Source organism: Etheostoma spectabile, chromosome 19 (genome assembly GCF_008692095.1).
Source record: "Etheostoma spectabile isolate EspeVRDwgs_2016 chromosome 19, UIUC_Espe_1.0, whole genome shotgun sequence".
Classification (NCBI taxonomy): Eukaryota; Metazoa; Chordata; class Actinopteri; order Perciformes; family Percidae; genus Etheostoma; species Etheostoma spectabile.
The window spans coordinates 15,753,028-15,766,490 of NC_045751.1; the positions used below are offsets into that span (position 1 = coordinate 15,753,028).

At 39.4% G+C, this 13,463-nt stretch overlaps 2 protein-coding genes across 5 annotated transcripts in view; both read left to right on the forward strand.

Annotated features, from left to right (window-relative positions):
• The window catches only part of eml3 (EMAP like 3), a 57,390-nt gene extending 52,483 nt beyond the window's left edge, over nt 1-4,907 (forward strand). For all 3 annotated transcript variants that reach the window (XM_032544605.1, XM_032544606.1, XM_032544607.1), the window contains 4 exons: nt 790-877; nt 955-1,053; nt 2,689-2,819; nt 4,389-4,907. In XM_032544605.1, coding sequence (XP_032400496.1) covers nt 790-877; nt 955-1,053; nt 2,689-2,819; nt 4,389-4,613 — 543 coding nt within the window. In that variant the 3' untranslated portion in view covers nt 4,614-4,907. The remainder of the gene's footprint in view (nt 1-789; nt 878-954; nt 1,054-2,688; nt 2,820-4,388) is intronic.
• A 3,870-nt stretch (nt 4,908-8,777) lies between these two features.
• The window catches only part of mta2 (metastasis associated 1 family, member 2), a 36,540-nt gene continuing 31,854 nt past the window's right edge, over nt 8,778-13,463 (forward strand). For both annotated transcript variants that reach the window (XM_032544608.1, XM_032544609.1), the window contains exon 1: nt 8,778-9,201. In XM_032544608.1, the coding sequence (XP_032400499.1) occupies nt 9,174-9,201 (28 nt within the window). In that variant the 5' untranslated portion in view covers nt 8,778-9,173. The remainder of the gene's footprint in view (nt 9,202-13,463) is intronic.

Below are 13,463 nucleotides of genomic sequence, written 5' to 3' on the forward strand. Positions count from 1 at the left end.
GTGTGTGTGTGTGTGTGTGTGTGTGTGTGTGTGTGCTGTTTGCACGCACAAAGTCTGATGTATCTTCTCCCTCTGTGCCATAGAGCCCCATTGTTTTCCAAAAATGCTAAAACCCATCAGTGAGCCACACTGTTGCCCTGGGTGACATGTTCCTTCACCATCACTATGAACACACACTGTAGTTCATTTTGACTCAGTCCAACATACAAAATCCTGCAGCCGCCAAAACTCACTAGAACACCAAATGTGGATTAATGCACTGCTGTAAATAGTCCCCAAAAATGAGCCATGTCTTTGTTTGAGTAGTGTTTACTTAAAATTACAGTGCACCAGTTTTTTTTAGAAAACAATAGACTTCCAGTGCAGCAAAAAAAATGAAGCTATTTTTAAAGCGTTATCTCTGAGACTTAACCTGACCCAAGACCTGAGGCTAATGCATTTCCTTTCCACTGGCCATTGCATATCTATTTGCTATGTTTGACAGAGTCAGAAAGAAAAAAACAACAACATTTTTTGACAGTTTTCTTAAGATCTTTTTTCAATCAGACACAAAGGATGTCATTTGTTAATTCATTCTAACAACAAAATCCCCACCACCACCACTCGCCACTTCCCTAGGAACAGCAGAAAGTGTTGAGATGCGGACTAACACATTGTTGGTTTTCGGATGTGACCATGGAGTTTGCTGGCAATAAGAAAAATCTAAAATAATGCCCTCCTTATCCTCTAACATTTTACAGAAGGGTTGTAGAGCATTATGTGACACTGCCTATTTATCTGTCCAATCAGGGCCACTCCAGCTTCATAACTCACTTGGATTGGTCCAAAGATGGAAAGTACATAATGTCTAATTCAGGCGACTATGAGATCCTTTACTGTAAGTATCAGTTAGTATGTAAGTCCTCAGACAGCGTGACAATCTACTGTGCACTGACCATGAATGTGTTGGGACAGGGGACATAGCAGCCGGTTGTAAACTGCTGAGGAATCGCTTTGAGAGCAAAGACAGAGAATGGGCCTCCTATACCTGTGTGCTGGGCTTCCATGTCATGGGTGAGATACTCTACTTCCATGTCTTATCATGTAAATAATGCAGTGTTATTATAAGAGCTGCAAGGATCAATCGATTAGTTGTCAGCTATTAAATACATACGCAACTATTTTGATAATCAGTTTCAATCATATCATCATTAAACATTCTCTGATTACAGCTTGTTAAATGTGAATATTTTCTAGTTTCTTCCCTCCTCTCTGACAGTAAACTAAATATATTTGAGTTGAGGACAAAACAAGACATTTGAGGACGTCATCTTGGCCTGTGGGAAACACTGTTCCACATTTTTTAGCTTTTTCTGACTGCTACAGAGCAAACAACGTATCGATTAATGGAAGAAATAATCGACAGATTAATTAACAATGACCACATCCGTTAGCTGCAGCCCTAGGCTATGTTCACACTCTGTATGTTCACACTTCTTTTCAAGCTGCCAGTGTCTGTTTTACATTTTAATTCTACAGATTAATCCATGTTTCAAAAAAATTTAATGCAGACGCCACGTTTTTTTCTGGAGCTCAGAGCATCTTTTTAAAGTAAAAAAAAAAATTCAAGCACTTTTTTTGACGGCTGACCAATGATAAGCGGAGTGGCGAAACCTGCTGTTTTCGCTAACAACAAGAAAAATTGAGAAGGTGCCGATAGATATAGACTAGACAGGCTGCTAGTTATTTAAGCTGGTGCTCCCTGTTTGTTTTATCTAACCCCCCCACTCTCTGATCATTCTCTAGATTAGCGGTTCTCAAACTTTTTTCAGTATTGTTCAATAAAACCCCCGACCTGGGCAAAACATCTGTATGAGGTCAAACACAGCTCTGGCAGTGAGATATTAACATTAACATTACATTTAGTGTTCAAAATGTTTTAGCAGTGGGGGCAGCAATTATGCATGACATTATTTTGAAATTAGTATTTTGCAAAAATCTCACTAATCCCTTGCAGTATTCCAAAGTACCACAAGGGGTCACGCGTACCCCTATTTTAGAATCACTGCTCTAGATTGCTCGGCTGCCTTGTTTTATCTAGCACCGCTCCACCTAGCCCTCTTGGTAGCTGTTGTTATAGCAACAAAAGATGCTCTTGGGGCGCCTGGGTAGCTCACCTGGTAGAGGGGACGCCCATTTATACTCCTCGACGCAGTGGCCGCAGGTTCAATTTCAATTCAATTGTATTTATATAGCGTCAAATCACAAGTTATCTCACAGTGATTTTCATAAAAGAGCAGGTCTTGACCGTACTCTGTGATGTTATTTACAGAAACCCAACAATTGCCACCAAGAGCAAGCACTAGGCGACAGAGGCAAGGGAAAACTTTGCTTTAAGAGGAAGAAACCTCGAGCACTCAGACCTGCAGCCCTTTGCTGCATGTAATTCCCCTTCTCTCTCACCTTTTTATGGCGTCAGCTGTCCTATCAAAATAAAGGCCTAAAATATCCCAAAAATAATCTTTCAAAAAGAAGAAAAAAAAATCGCCCTTGATTGCTTTTTTGAACCAAAATGCTCTCAGCTTTTGTTTTGTTTTTAAATACAAAAGGGCCCTAGTAAACTTTTTCTTTCTTTTCAAAATAAAAGCCAAGTGTGCTTATGGTCCTAGTTCAAGCCAGATGGCTGATTGTGTTGCCGTGGTGTTCCAGGTGTGTGGATGGAGGGCTCTGACGGCACAGACATCAACGCCCTGTGTCGCTCCCACAGTGAGAGGGTGGTGGCCGTGGCTGACGACTTCTGTAAAGTCCACCTCTTCCAGTACCCCTGTCCTAAACCCAAGGTACCGCTCGTACACCTCACTCTTCACACTTCACAAGTCAACCTCCCTACAGGCAAAGCAAATATTGTTCCCTAACTGCTTCCATGAGACAAAGAGGAAAACACCTGTTTTGGGCTATGTGTTTACAATAATGATGGCAGCTGTTTGTATCTTTTTGCTGCCACCATCGTTAATCCTTGTGTTGTCCTCCAGGTTGAAAAACGGACAAAAATCTGACAGTTTTCACTAACACCACTAGTCTAACACTATTTGTTGGAATTCATGGTCAATAACCCTCATTTATAAAGAATTGTACCTAATATTTGAGTTAAAAAAACAGAAATTGAATGAATTATTTTGACTAATAGTTAAGATCAGAGGAATGAACAGATGAGTTAAGTCAGGAATGAAGGTGATCAATTGTATTTGCAAACAGTGTTGTATGGAATCCAATCCATTTTTTGTGGTAATTTGGTTAAAAAGTAACCCATATTTCAGATTCCCATTCACATTTTTTAAAGGGGTCAAATTTGACTCGAGGACAACAGGAGGGTTAAAATGTGAGTGCTGAGTGATTCCTACATTAGGTGCAGGAGAATATTATAGTATTGTAATTTTCATTTCAAATATCCGATGATTGCAGTCACTATATTATGAGAGCTAACTGTGCGAGAGGGACAGCTTTAACATGCTGTGTCTCCAGGTCAGATTTAATGAGGAACATTTATTTGCAGACTCACACTCCTACTTAGACAAATGTGAACACACAGACTTCATGCACACACTGCTTAAATCAGCCAAACGTTTTTTCAGTGCTGTCAGTTAAACGCGATATTATCGACGTTAACGCAAACCCATTTTAACAGCATTCACTTTTTGATCACAAGATTAAGGTTGTTTTTTCACATGCTGTTGCAACAACTAGTAACATTAGAAAAACTACAACACCACACCGGATCTTGCTAGACCAGAAACAAAACAACAGGCACCCCGCACACACTTGTTTGGGCTCGCGAGCCAGCCAAATAGTAATGTTACGTTTTGAGTGGATGGCGAGCGGGAGACGCCAAAATGGACGCCAATAAGATTCTGAATGGAATGTTTGCTTTTTAAATGTTACCAAATGGTTCCATTGACAAGACCAAAGTGATCTGTGGGTTTTTGTCATGTTGAACTAAGCTATCATCGCATCACGTCCAGTCTGAAATACCACTTGGTGGCCAAACACACAGCTGATGCTGATTCTCCGCCCCCTAGTTTTTTTCACCCTTTTATTGATGGACAGTGTTACATTGTGAGAGGTGACAAAAATAAAAAAATGTATTATGATAATAAAGGGGGATTGTTTACATCATAGGCTGTGTATTTGTGTTGGGTCACATTTTCAAAATTCATTCAAAACTTTATTTTGTAATACATAAACATTTAAAAATGTGACTAAAAGAAACAATTATACTGTTAATTGCAACTATTTCTGAGACAATTAATTGTACAGGAAAATATGGAATTGTTACAGCTCAATGAATGAGCTTTCTTTCTTTCTTTCTTTCTTTCTTTCTTTCTTTCTTTCTTTCTTTCTTTCTTCTCCAGGCACCGAGCCACAAGTACGAGGGCCACGGCAGCCACGTCACCAACGTCTGCTTCACCCACAGCGACTCCCACCTGCTCTCCATGGGCGGGAAGGACACCTGCATCCTCCAGTGGAGGGTGATGGGAGGCGGGGGCGGCGACAGAAGGGAGAGACTGGCCTCGGCCTCAGCCACCTCCACCTCCACCTCCACCTCCACCAGCTCTCCAGAACCTGCCACCAGCTAGGAAGGAGCCCACGCATTGTTAACAGTGATGAGGGGAGGGCGGGGGGGCGGGCGGTTATTACACACAGCCACAGAGGCGTGTTAGTCAGTGGACAGCGGCCACAGTTACGGGCTCAGCCGGGCGTCTGCGCCGCCACGGCTGCGTCAGTTTCTGAAGATGTAGAGGAAGCCTCTCAAGGAGGAAGGTCGACATTACATTTACTCTTACACACCTCCATTCTCATGTAGATCTTTGTGAAACTGGACAGTATGTTTCTTCCCTTAACACAGGAGTCAGCAACCTCTACTACCACAAGAGCCTTTCTCAGCTAAAAAAAAACAACAAAAACAAAACTCATTTAAGCCTTCCATTTTAAGGGGATTTCATCCAGTTCTTAAACGTACAATACTGTATGTAATTTTCTACCGCTACGGATCTCTCAATCAAAACAATGGTTGAAAAAGCAGACTTTTGATGATGTTGTAAAGTGGCATGGGATTTTGGGAGTTGTAGTTTTCATTGTTTAACACAACTGCCAATTCAAATATACGTTTAGAAATGCTTACTAACGGTTATTCATGTCATTCTGATAAAATAGTTGCAGTTTCCTCCACATTATTACATTTTCTGAATTCGATTTGTATTGACAACGTTAGATGAGCTGTTATTGTGCAAGCAACAGTGACATTGTATGATTTACAATTACTCTTGAACGCATCATGTGGGTTCCCGTGTTCTCTGTGTTTGAACATTGTTGGAAACATTTGGGATAGTGCAAGTAGACAACTCAACTCACAGAATATAACATAGGTAAAGCCGTTTTTAGACATTTTAATGTTACAATGTTAATGTTATTTCACATTTTATTCAGTTTATATTTTCATAATCAGAGAATATAAGAATCACTTCCACTAATAATAAATTAAAACTAAAATGTCAAAAAAAAAAATGAGTTAAGATAAGATAATTCCCGTAGGAAGAGGATTAGGGCCACATGTGAAAAAATGTATTGAGTTGGGAGTTTAAAGTAAAGATTCTGAGAAAAATCTCTGACTTTTTTTTAAATCTTAAAAAAATTAAGTCCAAATTTTGATTTTTAAACTTAAATTTTTTTTTATTTACTTTTTAAAAACAGTCATAATTCTGTGATTAAAGTGAATTCTGAGGATAAAGTCAGAATTCTGACTTTATTTGATTACTTTTAGGTTGCTGACCCCTGCCTTAACACATAATCTTTGTTGTTGTGTATGTGGTGAGGATCATCAGAGGTGGTCATCTATGGGACAGAACACCGCTTCCATGGTGACAAAGACATTCCTTGTGTTTTTCATCCTTCTCGTTTATCAAACTTACTAAAGTGCTACATCGTTGCATACGCCATTGGGCCTATAAAGACGTTTGCATAATGTTTTTTATATATATATATATACAGTATATATATATCATTTTTTTAAGGATCGTTTGGTTGACATCGAAGCTAAAATTGAAGCTGTTTTTAATGCCTGCATCAGACTGTGACAAACCTGTTCGGATGAAATCAATTCTCAGCATCTCTGACTAATTAATTTCTGTAACAGTAGATCAGTACACTTGAAAATGATTACTTAAGTACAGTTTTATATATTTAAGAGAACATTGGGAATACTGTGATGCTATATCGGTCAAGCTCCCAATAAATAACTGAAAACTGGAACGTGTAATGTGTGTGAAGTGTCAGTAGTGGGCAGTGCTGCTCTGGGAATTGTGTGCTGTGTGTTACGGAAACACATGTTCCCCTTACACTGGACCCCACAAGTAGTCGGGCCTCCAATTCAGTTGAGTTAATGAAACTTACAGTACAACAAGCTTTGCTGTTAAAAGTATTTTCATATGAGCAGATAGGTAAGTAAAACAGGTAAGTAAATCCGTGTCAAATCTCAGCGTCACGTTGCCCTTGGTGATGAAAGATGTACTCAGACTCATTAATTACATTTTTTTTACTTAAAAGTATTATGAATGAAATATCAGTGTTTTGCCTGGCTCTGTGGAAGACTTAGGGGCGCATTTTCGGCGTAGGGTTTAGGCGTCCTTTCAATTTTAAAAAAAATATACAATTTCCCTGTACATTTTGTGTCTCTGTGGGTTTTTGTGTCTCTTTTTAGTTGTGATGTGTTTCGTTTTGATAATTTCTATTTTTATTTTGGGGTTGTTTTGTGTCTCTTTGTAGGGAATTTGTGTCCTTTTGTGGTAGTTAGGTGTCTCTTTTTCACATCATTTTGGACCGTTATTATCACCGTTCATATCTGTGTCTAAAACGTTGGAAAAGCTATAGCAGATCATGAATAAAAACCACTCAAAAAGCTTAAAGACATAACTGGCTAAAGAAGTCAAACTAAAGTCATTAGATCTGAGAAAAGTCTTTCAGTTAAATTTATTGGTCTAAGGTCGGGGGGGGGGTCAAACTCAACTTCACTAAGGGCCACACTGGACAATAAGAATCACATCAAGGGCCAAACAAGTTTAGTTTATTCACATACTTTTAGTTAATCAAAAAAATCAAGTATCTTTTACTGTTTTACTATTGTTGCATGTCTCATATAGCTTTCTCACTTACAATTTGGTCAACATAAAGCCCCAAAAACATTAGTCATCAAAGAAAAAAGCGACAAAAACATTGGGGGAAATCGCCAGAAAAGGCCCGTAAAAACGACGGAAAAAGTGGCAAAAACGTTGGAATGATGCATCAAAAGCGTCTCCAAAAGTGAAAAAAAAACGTCAGAAAAAAAGCCAAAACTTGAAAAAGCTACAATTGATATACGAGCCGAAACAAAATCTGCAAGGGGCAAGTTTGATACACGTGGCTAAGGTGCTGCCCAAATAGCTTGGGTGTTGCACCTAAACCTTATAATGAAAGGGAAACCCCTAAATGTATGTTAAGTTACAACATAAAAGTACTCCTAATGCAGAATGGCCACTTTTAGTTAAATATATTCATGTATATGCATGTATGTATACAAAACACATAAAAGCATAATTTTAATGGTGTAGCTGGTTGGGGGGGGGGGGGGGGGGGGGGGGGGGGGGGGGGGGGGGATGCTGATTTTGCTTGTAGTTTAATTTGTACAACTGTTTTGTACAATGAAAACAACACAGCATGGATTTTATACAGACCAAAAAGATGAAGGCTGGTTGAGGTCTTATTGCTCGTCCCTTTTTACAGTACACAACCTATTTGACTCCAAAAAGACATCCCACCATACTAATCCCCCCATGCCATTCTGATCATACATTTTTAACCTTGTTAAATTGTGAAAATAAAATACTTGTCAAAATGACTTGGCTTTTTAAGTTAACATCATGAGATACTAAGTCAAAATATTGACAGTCAAATTAAAGTTGAGATGCATGGACATATATTTTGAGTTCAAGTCTTTTAGACAGACTTGCTGTAATTACTTCCATAACTTGACATACTGTTTCATAAAAGTCAAATGTCTGTCTTATTGTCTCCTCATGTTGACAAATCTCATAATTTTGATTTAAAAGTCATAATTTTGACTTGTAATGAGGATTTGTATCCCCAACATTTCAGCCAGTTTTTCCCTAGCTGTAATGGGATTCTGTGCTTAAAATGGAATCAAATTAAACAATCTGTGAAATGAAAATCACTCTTTGGTTGAAACATGCACAGCTCATAGACATGTGAAGCCTGTCTGGTTGCTCCACATGCAGCTCAGTCCTAGTGAAATTTGGTGATATATTATTATTTAAAGCCCTATATAACTCTTATGATACAGATTAACACAATTTCCTTGGGGTTTTCATGGTTTTATTCTAAAGAACAAATGTTTTATTTGCTTCTTCAGTGTGTGTGTGTGTGTGTGTGTGTGTGTGTGTGCGTGTGTGCGTGCGTGCGCGCGCGCTATGTTTTTCCTAGATCTAGCAACAACTTAACTTTCTGTGTGGATTTGTGTAGGAAGTCCTAATATGTGGAGAATAAAAGCACATAAGATAAAAATCCCTTTTTGGCCAGTATAACATACATAAAGTTTTACACATTTAATCATGCGTGTGATTTATGCAATATTTTATATTATAAACGGGTTGTATATTAAACCAGGGACAGTGAAAAAGTTAATTGTGACATACCGGAGATTGTCGACAATCTCCGAAGATGACGATTAGCGCACGAACGAAGGGGGCCAGTGAGTGTGTGTGTTTTCTATGTGCCAGTGTGTGTGTTGAACTGAGCGGAGGTGAAGAAGAGGAGGATGAAGCTGGGAGCGGAGGATGGGAGGAAGAGTGGAGTAAGAGACAGGCTAGCTGTGTGTGAATGAGTGAGTGAGTGAGGAAGAGGAGAGGAAGGTCGTCGGAGGGACCGAAAACAAAGACTTGCATATTTTGGGGATAACCTCCGGAACATTACTAACTGAAACTTTCAACTTTTTACCCGCCACATCTCGGCTTGTTGTGTCCGGAGCCGGCTTTGTTTCACGGCGGGGGTGTCTACGATAAATGAAGGAATAAAATAGATCCCCATCGACCTTTTTCTACCCAAGTGGGGAATACCCGGGGACTGCTTTTGATAAAGGTTACGAGAGAATGGCGGCCAACATGTACCGAGTGGGAGGTAAGGAATGTTTTACATTTTTAAGACACCCCCCCACAACGTGATTGTTCGTTTCGACAGCAAGGTGGCTAGCTAGCCGCTAGCTGTCTGTTAGGTTAGCCGCTAACTAATGCTAGCTCTTCCCTAGCGTCTGTGCGTCCGTCCACTCTTGCATTGAAGAACGTCAAGTCTATTAAAACCTCAAACAATGTAGCTAATGGGCAAATATAAATAATTAAAACACTATGACATAGTTTCAACTCCGTTTTAATAAGCCGGATTCTCTCCGAAATTCGGCATGGATATAAATCACCAAACAGTGTTTATTTTGTTGTTGTAAATATCAACTTTTAAACGAATATCCTGAGTAGTGTCTACCAAAAACGTTGAGTTAACGTTACCTTACGGCAGGCAGCTGCCAAGCAGCATGGACCGGTTGTGAAAGTTTGTATTTAATTCGAAATAAATGTGTCCTGCAGCATACTACAGTTTGCCGAATTGCATTTGTAGTTGTAAGTAAGCGAAGCAACCTTAATTTGTCACATTTCTGACGTGGAGTCTGTACATATGGTAACTTAACGTACTGGAAGTGAACACAGTGCTAGTTAGCATGCACTGCTAAGTTAACGGTAGCTAGCTAGCTATTGAGAGATCAGCATTCAACACATTATAGAGACGTCTGGAGTAACATTAGCTAGCTAATGTTAGCTAAAGCGGGTCCGCTAGCTTTGTCGGCGGGGTGGGTTAATTTCATTATCGCCTCCGCCATATCATTTCATTTGCAACGGATAGTGTTAGCTAACTTTGGTTGCTAAGTTTTGTTAGCTTGGCGCTACGTACTGTATGTAGGTAGTTACTTGTTAGCCTATGTGATTGCTTCATAAAATACTAACGTCAGCAGGTTAGTAGTTAGTTTATTAAGAGAAACTACTACATTCTAACGTTACCGTTTATCAGCAACGTTAGGTACAACGAAACACCGGCAAATGAAACACGTAACGCTAACTATAAGTTAGCTAGCTAATATAATAACGTTACATTGCTACTAGCGTGTCGGTGTGATACTTTTTATTATGTACCGCTACTTTGCCACTGGATGGAAACCGTAGCATCTCAGCAACATTAAATTATAATATAAAATTAACATTAACTTCCACAGCATCCCGTGAAATGTCAAGTGTGTGTATGATACAGTAGCATGTTGCATAATTAAGATTTCATCTCACTCGTTTGCTAACACCGGGTTTCCAAACGTCACCGTTATTGTGTGGTGAGAAACGTAACGCCTGTAGAGACGGCTAGCTGGCAGCGATATTGCCTCCACTGCCCCCCTTCTCCCCGGCGTTATGGACGAGTACCTTTACTCTTCAGTGGACGTTGATCTGTCGCCTCGTTTTTTCAGTGCTTGTGACTAACGTTATTGTCTATAACGACGTTAGGGACCCGGTGTTCTTATTTGTGTCTTGAGTTTGACAGTGTGACAGTCTTATTGCTGTGTAACACAAGAGTATGTGGGCTATTTAGGTTATGCAGATTAAACACTACTCTGCAAAATATGCTGCATAAGTCTGTGCTTAATGTCATCAAATAACGTTACGTTATAATAGTATAATACAATGTAAACGTGTTGGTTATTTTCTGCATCATGTTTCAGTTTGTACACTGGTCAGTGTGATGTTAAGGATGAGTCTGGAACACATCTACAGCAGATAGCTAGAGCAACTTTGGTCTGTGTTAGAGGCAGACTGGTAGAATGGGCTGATATTGGTCTTTTTAAAAAAATATTAGGTATTCATAATTTTTTTTTTAATTCATTATTTAAAGAAGGGTAGCCTAATGTATGTGTAAGGCTCAATCTACATAAAACAACATAAGGAAACAAAAACTTTAAATTGGGATTTTAATGGATTACTCCCTGTGATGGTAAAACAATGCTGTTTCACAGGGAAGATTACTTGTGTAGTTTTCAGCCTTTCTTACAAGGTAATATATTTGTGTTTACATTGACATAGGGCTGAGGAATTATCAACATCGATATATGAGGCTAGATATATTACTAAATTTTACTTGGCACACTGTTCTTGCTGTTTTATTATTTGACCTGTAAAATAGACCGATACAGATGCTTGCTGCTCAGAGACGTTTTCAAACTGTCGAGGACTTGTAAAGTGTCTGTCAATGCATAGATATAATTTTACCCATTGTTGGGGAAAGCTGCTGGCTCTCTCAGGCAAAGTTGTACTTTTTGCCAGCCTGTTGGGTCATGAGTGTGCTGTAGAATTTCCACAGCAGGAGTGCAATGTGATATGGCAAATAAAATGTTACGGTGATGCCTAGAAGTGAAGTCTAGACTAGGGCTGGGCTATATGGAGAAAATTAGATTAGGTGAAAATTAGGTGATTTTTACCGAATACCTTAATGTGGATATAGCGACGATATTGTAAGGTTGACAATTGGTGCTTTCTTGAAAATATCTTCAGATTTAGATTTTAGATAAATAACCACCATAATGTGAATATAATGGCTAAATGGTAAAAGGCAAATAATAGAACAGCTAGAACAATCTGGTAAATTCAAAAAATGATGTCACTTTACTGTAATACAGCCTTTGAAACCAGGAAAAGAATAAACTTACCATGTAACGATATTAAAAATGTTTAAAATCTAAGACGATATCTAGTCTCACGATATATATCACAATGTCGATATATTATTGAGATATTGCCCATTTATTTGTAATGTAGGCATTACTTGCAATGTTGTTAGACTTCACTCAGAATGAGTTCATATTGATAGTGGTATAGCAATTTTGCATTCAATAATGTTTTTCTGTTGTTACAGCTGACTGGTGCAGGCGGTTCTGTATGAGCAAGCACCTATATTACCAGTCCTCTAGAAGCACACAGTGTTCAGCCTGCGTGTAAGATCATTATCTTCCCCGAAGATTAGTCAAAGGGCTTCCTCCTCTTCATTCAGCCTCAAGCACCCGGCATACTGCGCCACTCCAGCCGCATACGTCCACAACAAACACTCAAGCTGCCTCAGCAGACACACTTTTTTCCTACCCACTGATACTTACTAACATTAACATAGAACCAGCTGATCCGTGTATTCCTGATGTGATTATGCCGATTGTCAGGTTTAGCTGAGATGTGTGTTTTTTTTCTTCTTTTTTTTCTTTCTGAAGGGTAGATGGTGTGAACTCTCTGAAGTCCAGTGTTGTTTTTTATCAGTGGATCATTGATCCATCAGCAACCTTGCTCATTGATACGCTAAGCTGGCCACAGTGCTGGTGGAACAGGATCATTCTTTAATTTGTCCCACCGGGCAAGAAGTAGAGATGGAGGGCTGGCATGTAAAAGATGTTCACCATCACCATGAAGCACCATTTCGTTAGATCTTGAATCAGTCATGTCTGGCACATAAGTGCAGATCCCCTTTTGGTGCTTCAGCCAGTGTTATGTAATATGGTGCTGTTGTGTTCCTACACTGTGAACAAGGAGGTGATGCTTTTCTCGTCGGGCTCCTCATCAGTGTGCTAAGTAGAGCACGAAATCCTCTCCCTGTCTGAATCTTTCCTTCTCAGTCTCTGCTTGTGATGATGCATCAGAAACCCACTGATATCCTCCCAAGGCTCTCTGTCCCTGCTAGTGGGAGGACCAGATGGAGCTTGACGTGAAGCCACACGGCTGTGCAGAACTGCATCAAACACCACAAGGAAGCACTGTCTGTGGTAGCTGTTGGATGAATGAATGGCAAGGTTGATCAATATTTTAAGGGCTGGAATCTCTCAGTTAAAGCTGTCTGCAACTGTTAACAGCTGGTACTGTGAGCCCATATTCCACATTAAATGTGAACATATTTACCAAAAAATAATCAAGTCATTACAAGTCAATTACAAAGTACAATGACTTCTTTTAAATTAAAAAGCAATTTAGACAACTGTTAAAATAAATAACAAATGTGTACCAAATAATTACATATGCAACTCCACCTTGCTGCAGTGTTACATGAAAGTGTTGACATGGCTAATGTGAAGTTATTTGAAGGGAGTTGTAAATGGGCATCAGTGACTTGTAGAGCTGGCTAAACAAATGATTTAGGTTTGATTGCAGTTGTAGGCTGCAGTCACCTAAATATTACAATTACAGTTGGGTGCTGCATGACGTGTCAATGGCCTACATTGTGGAAATGTATTGCAGTGTGCATGAGACAGTCTTGCATTTGGTGTTCATTTGGTATTTCTCTGAAACTGTTTAGCACATGTAGACATAAACACCCTG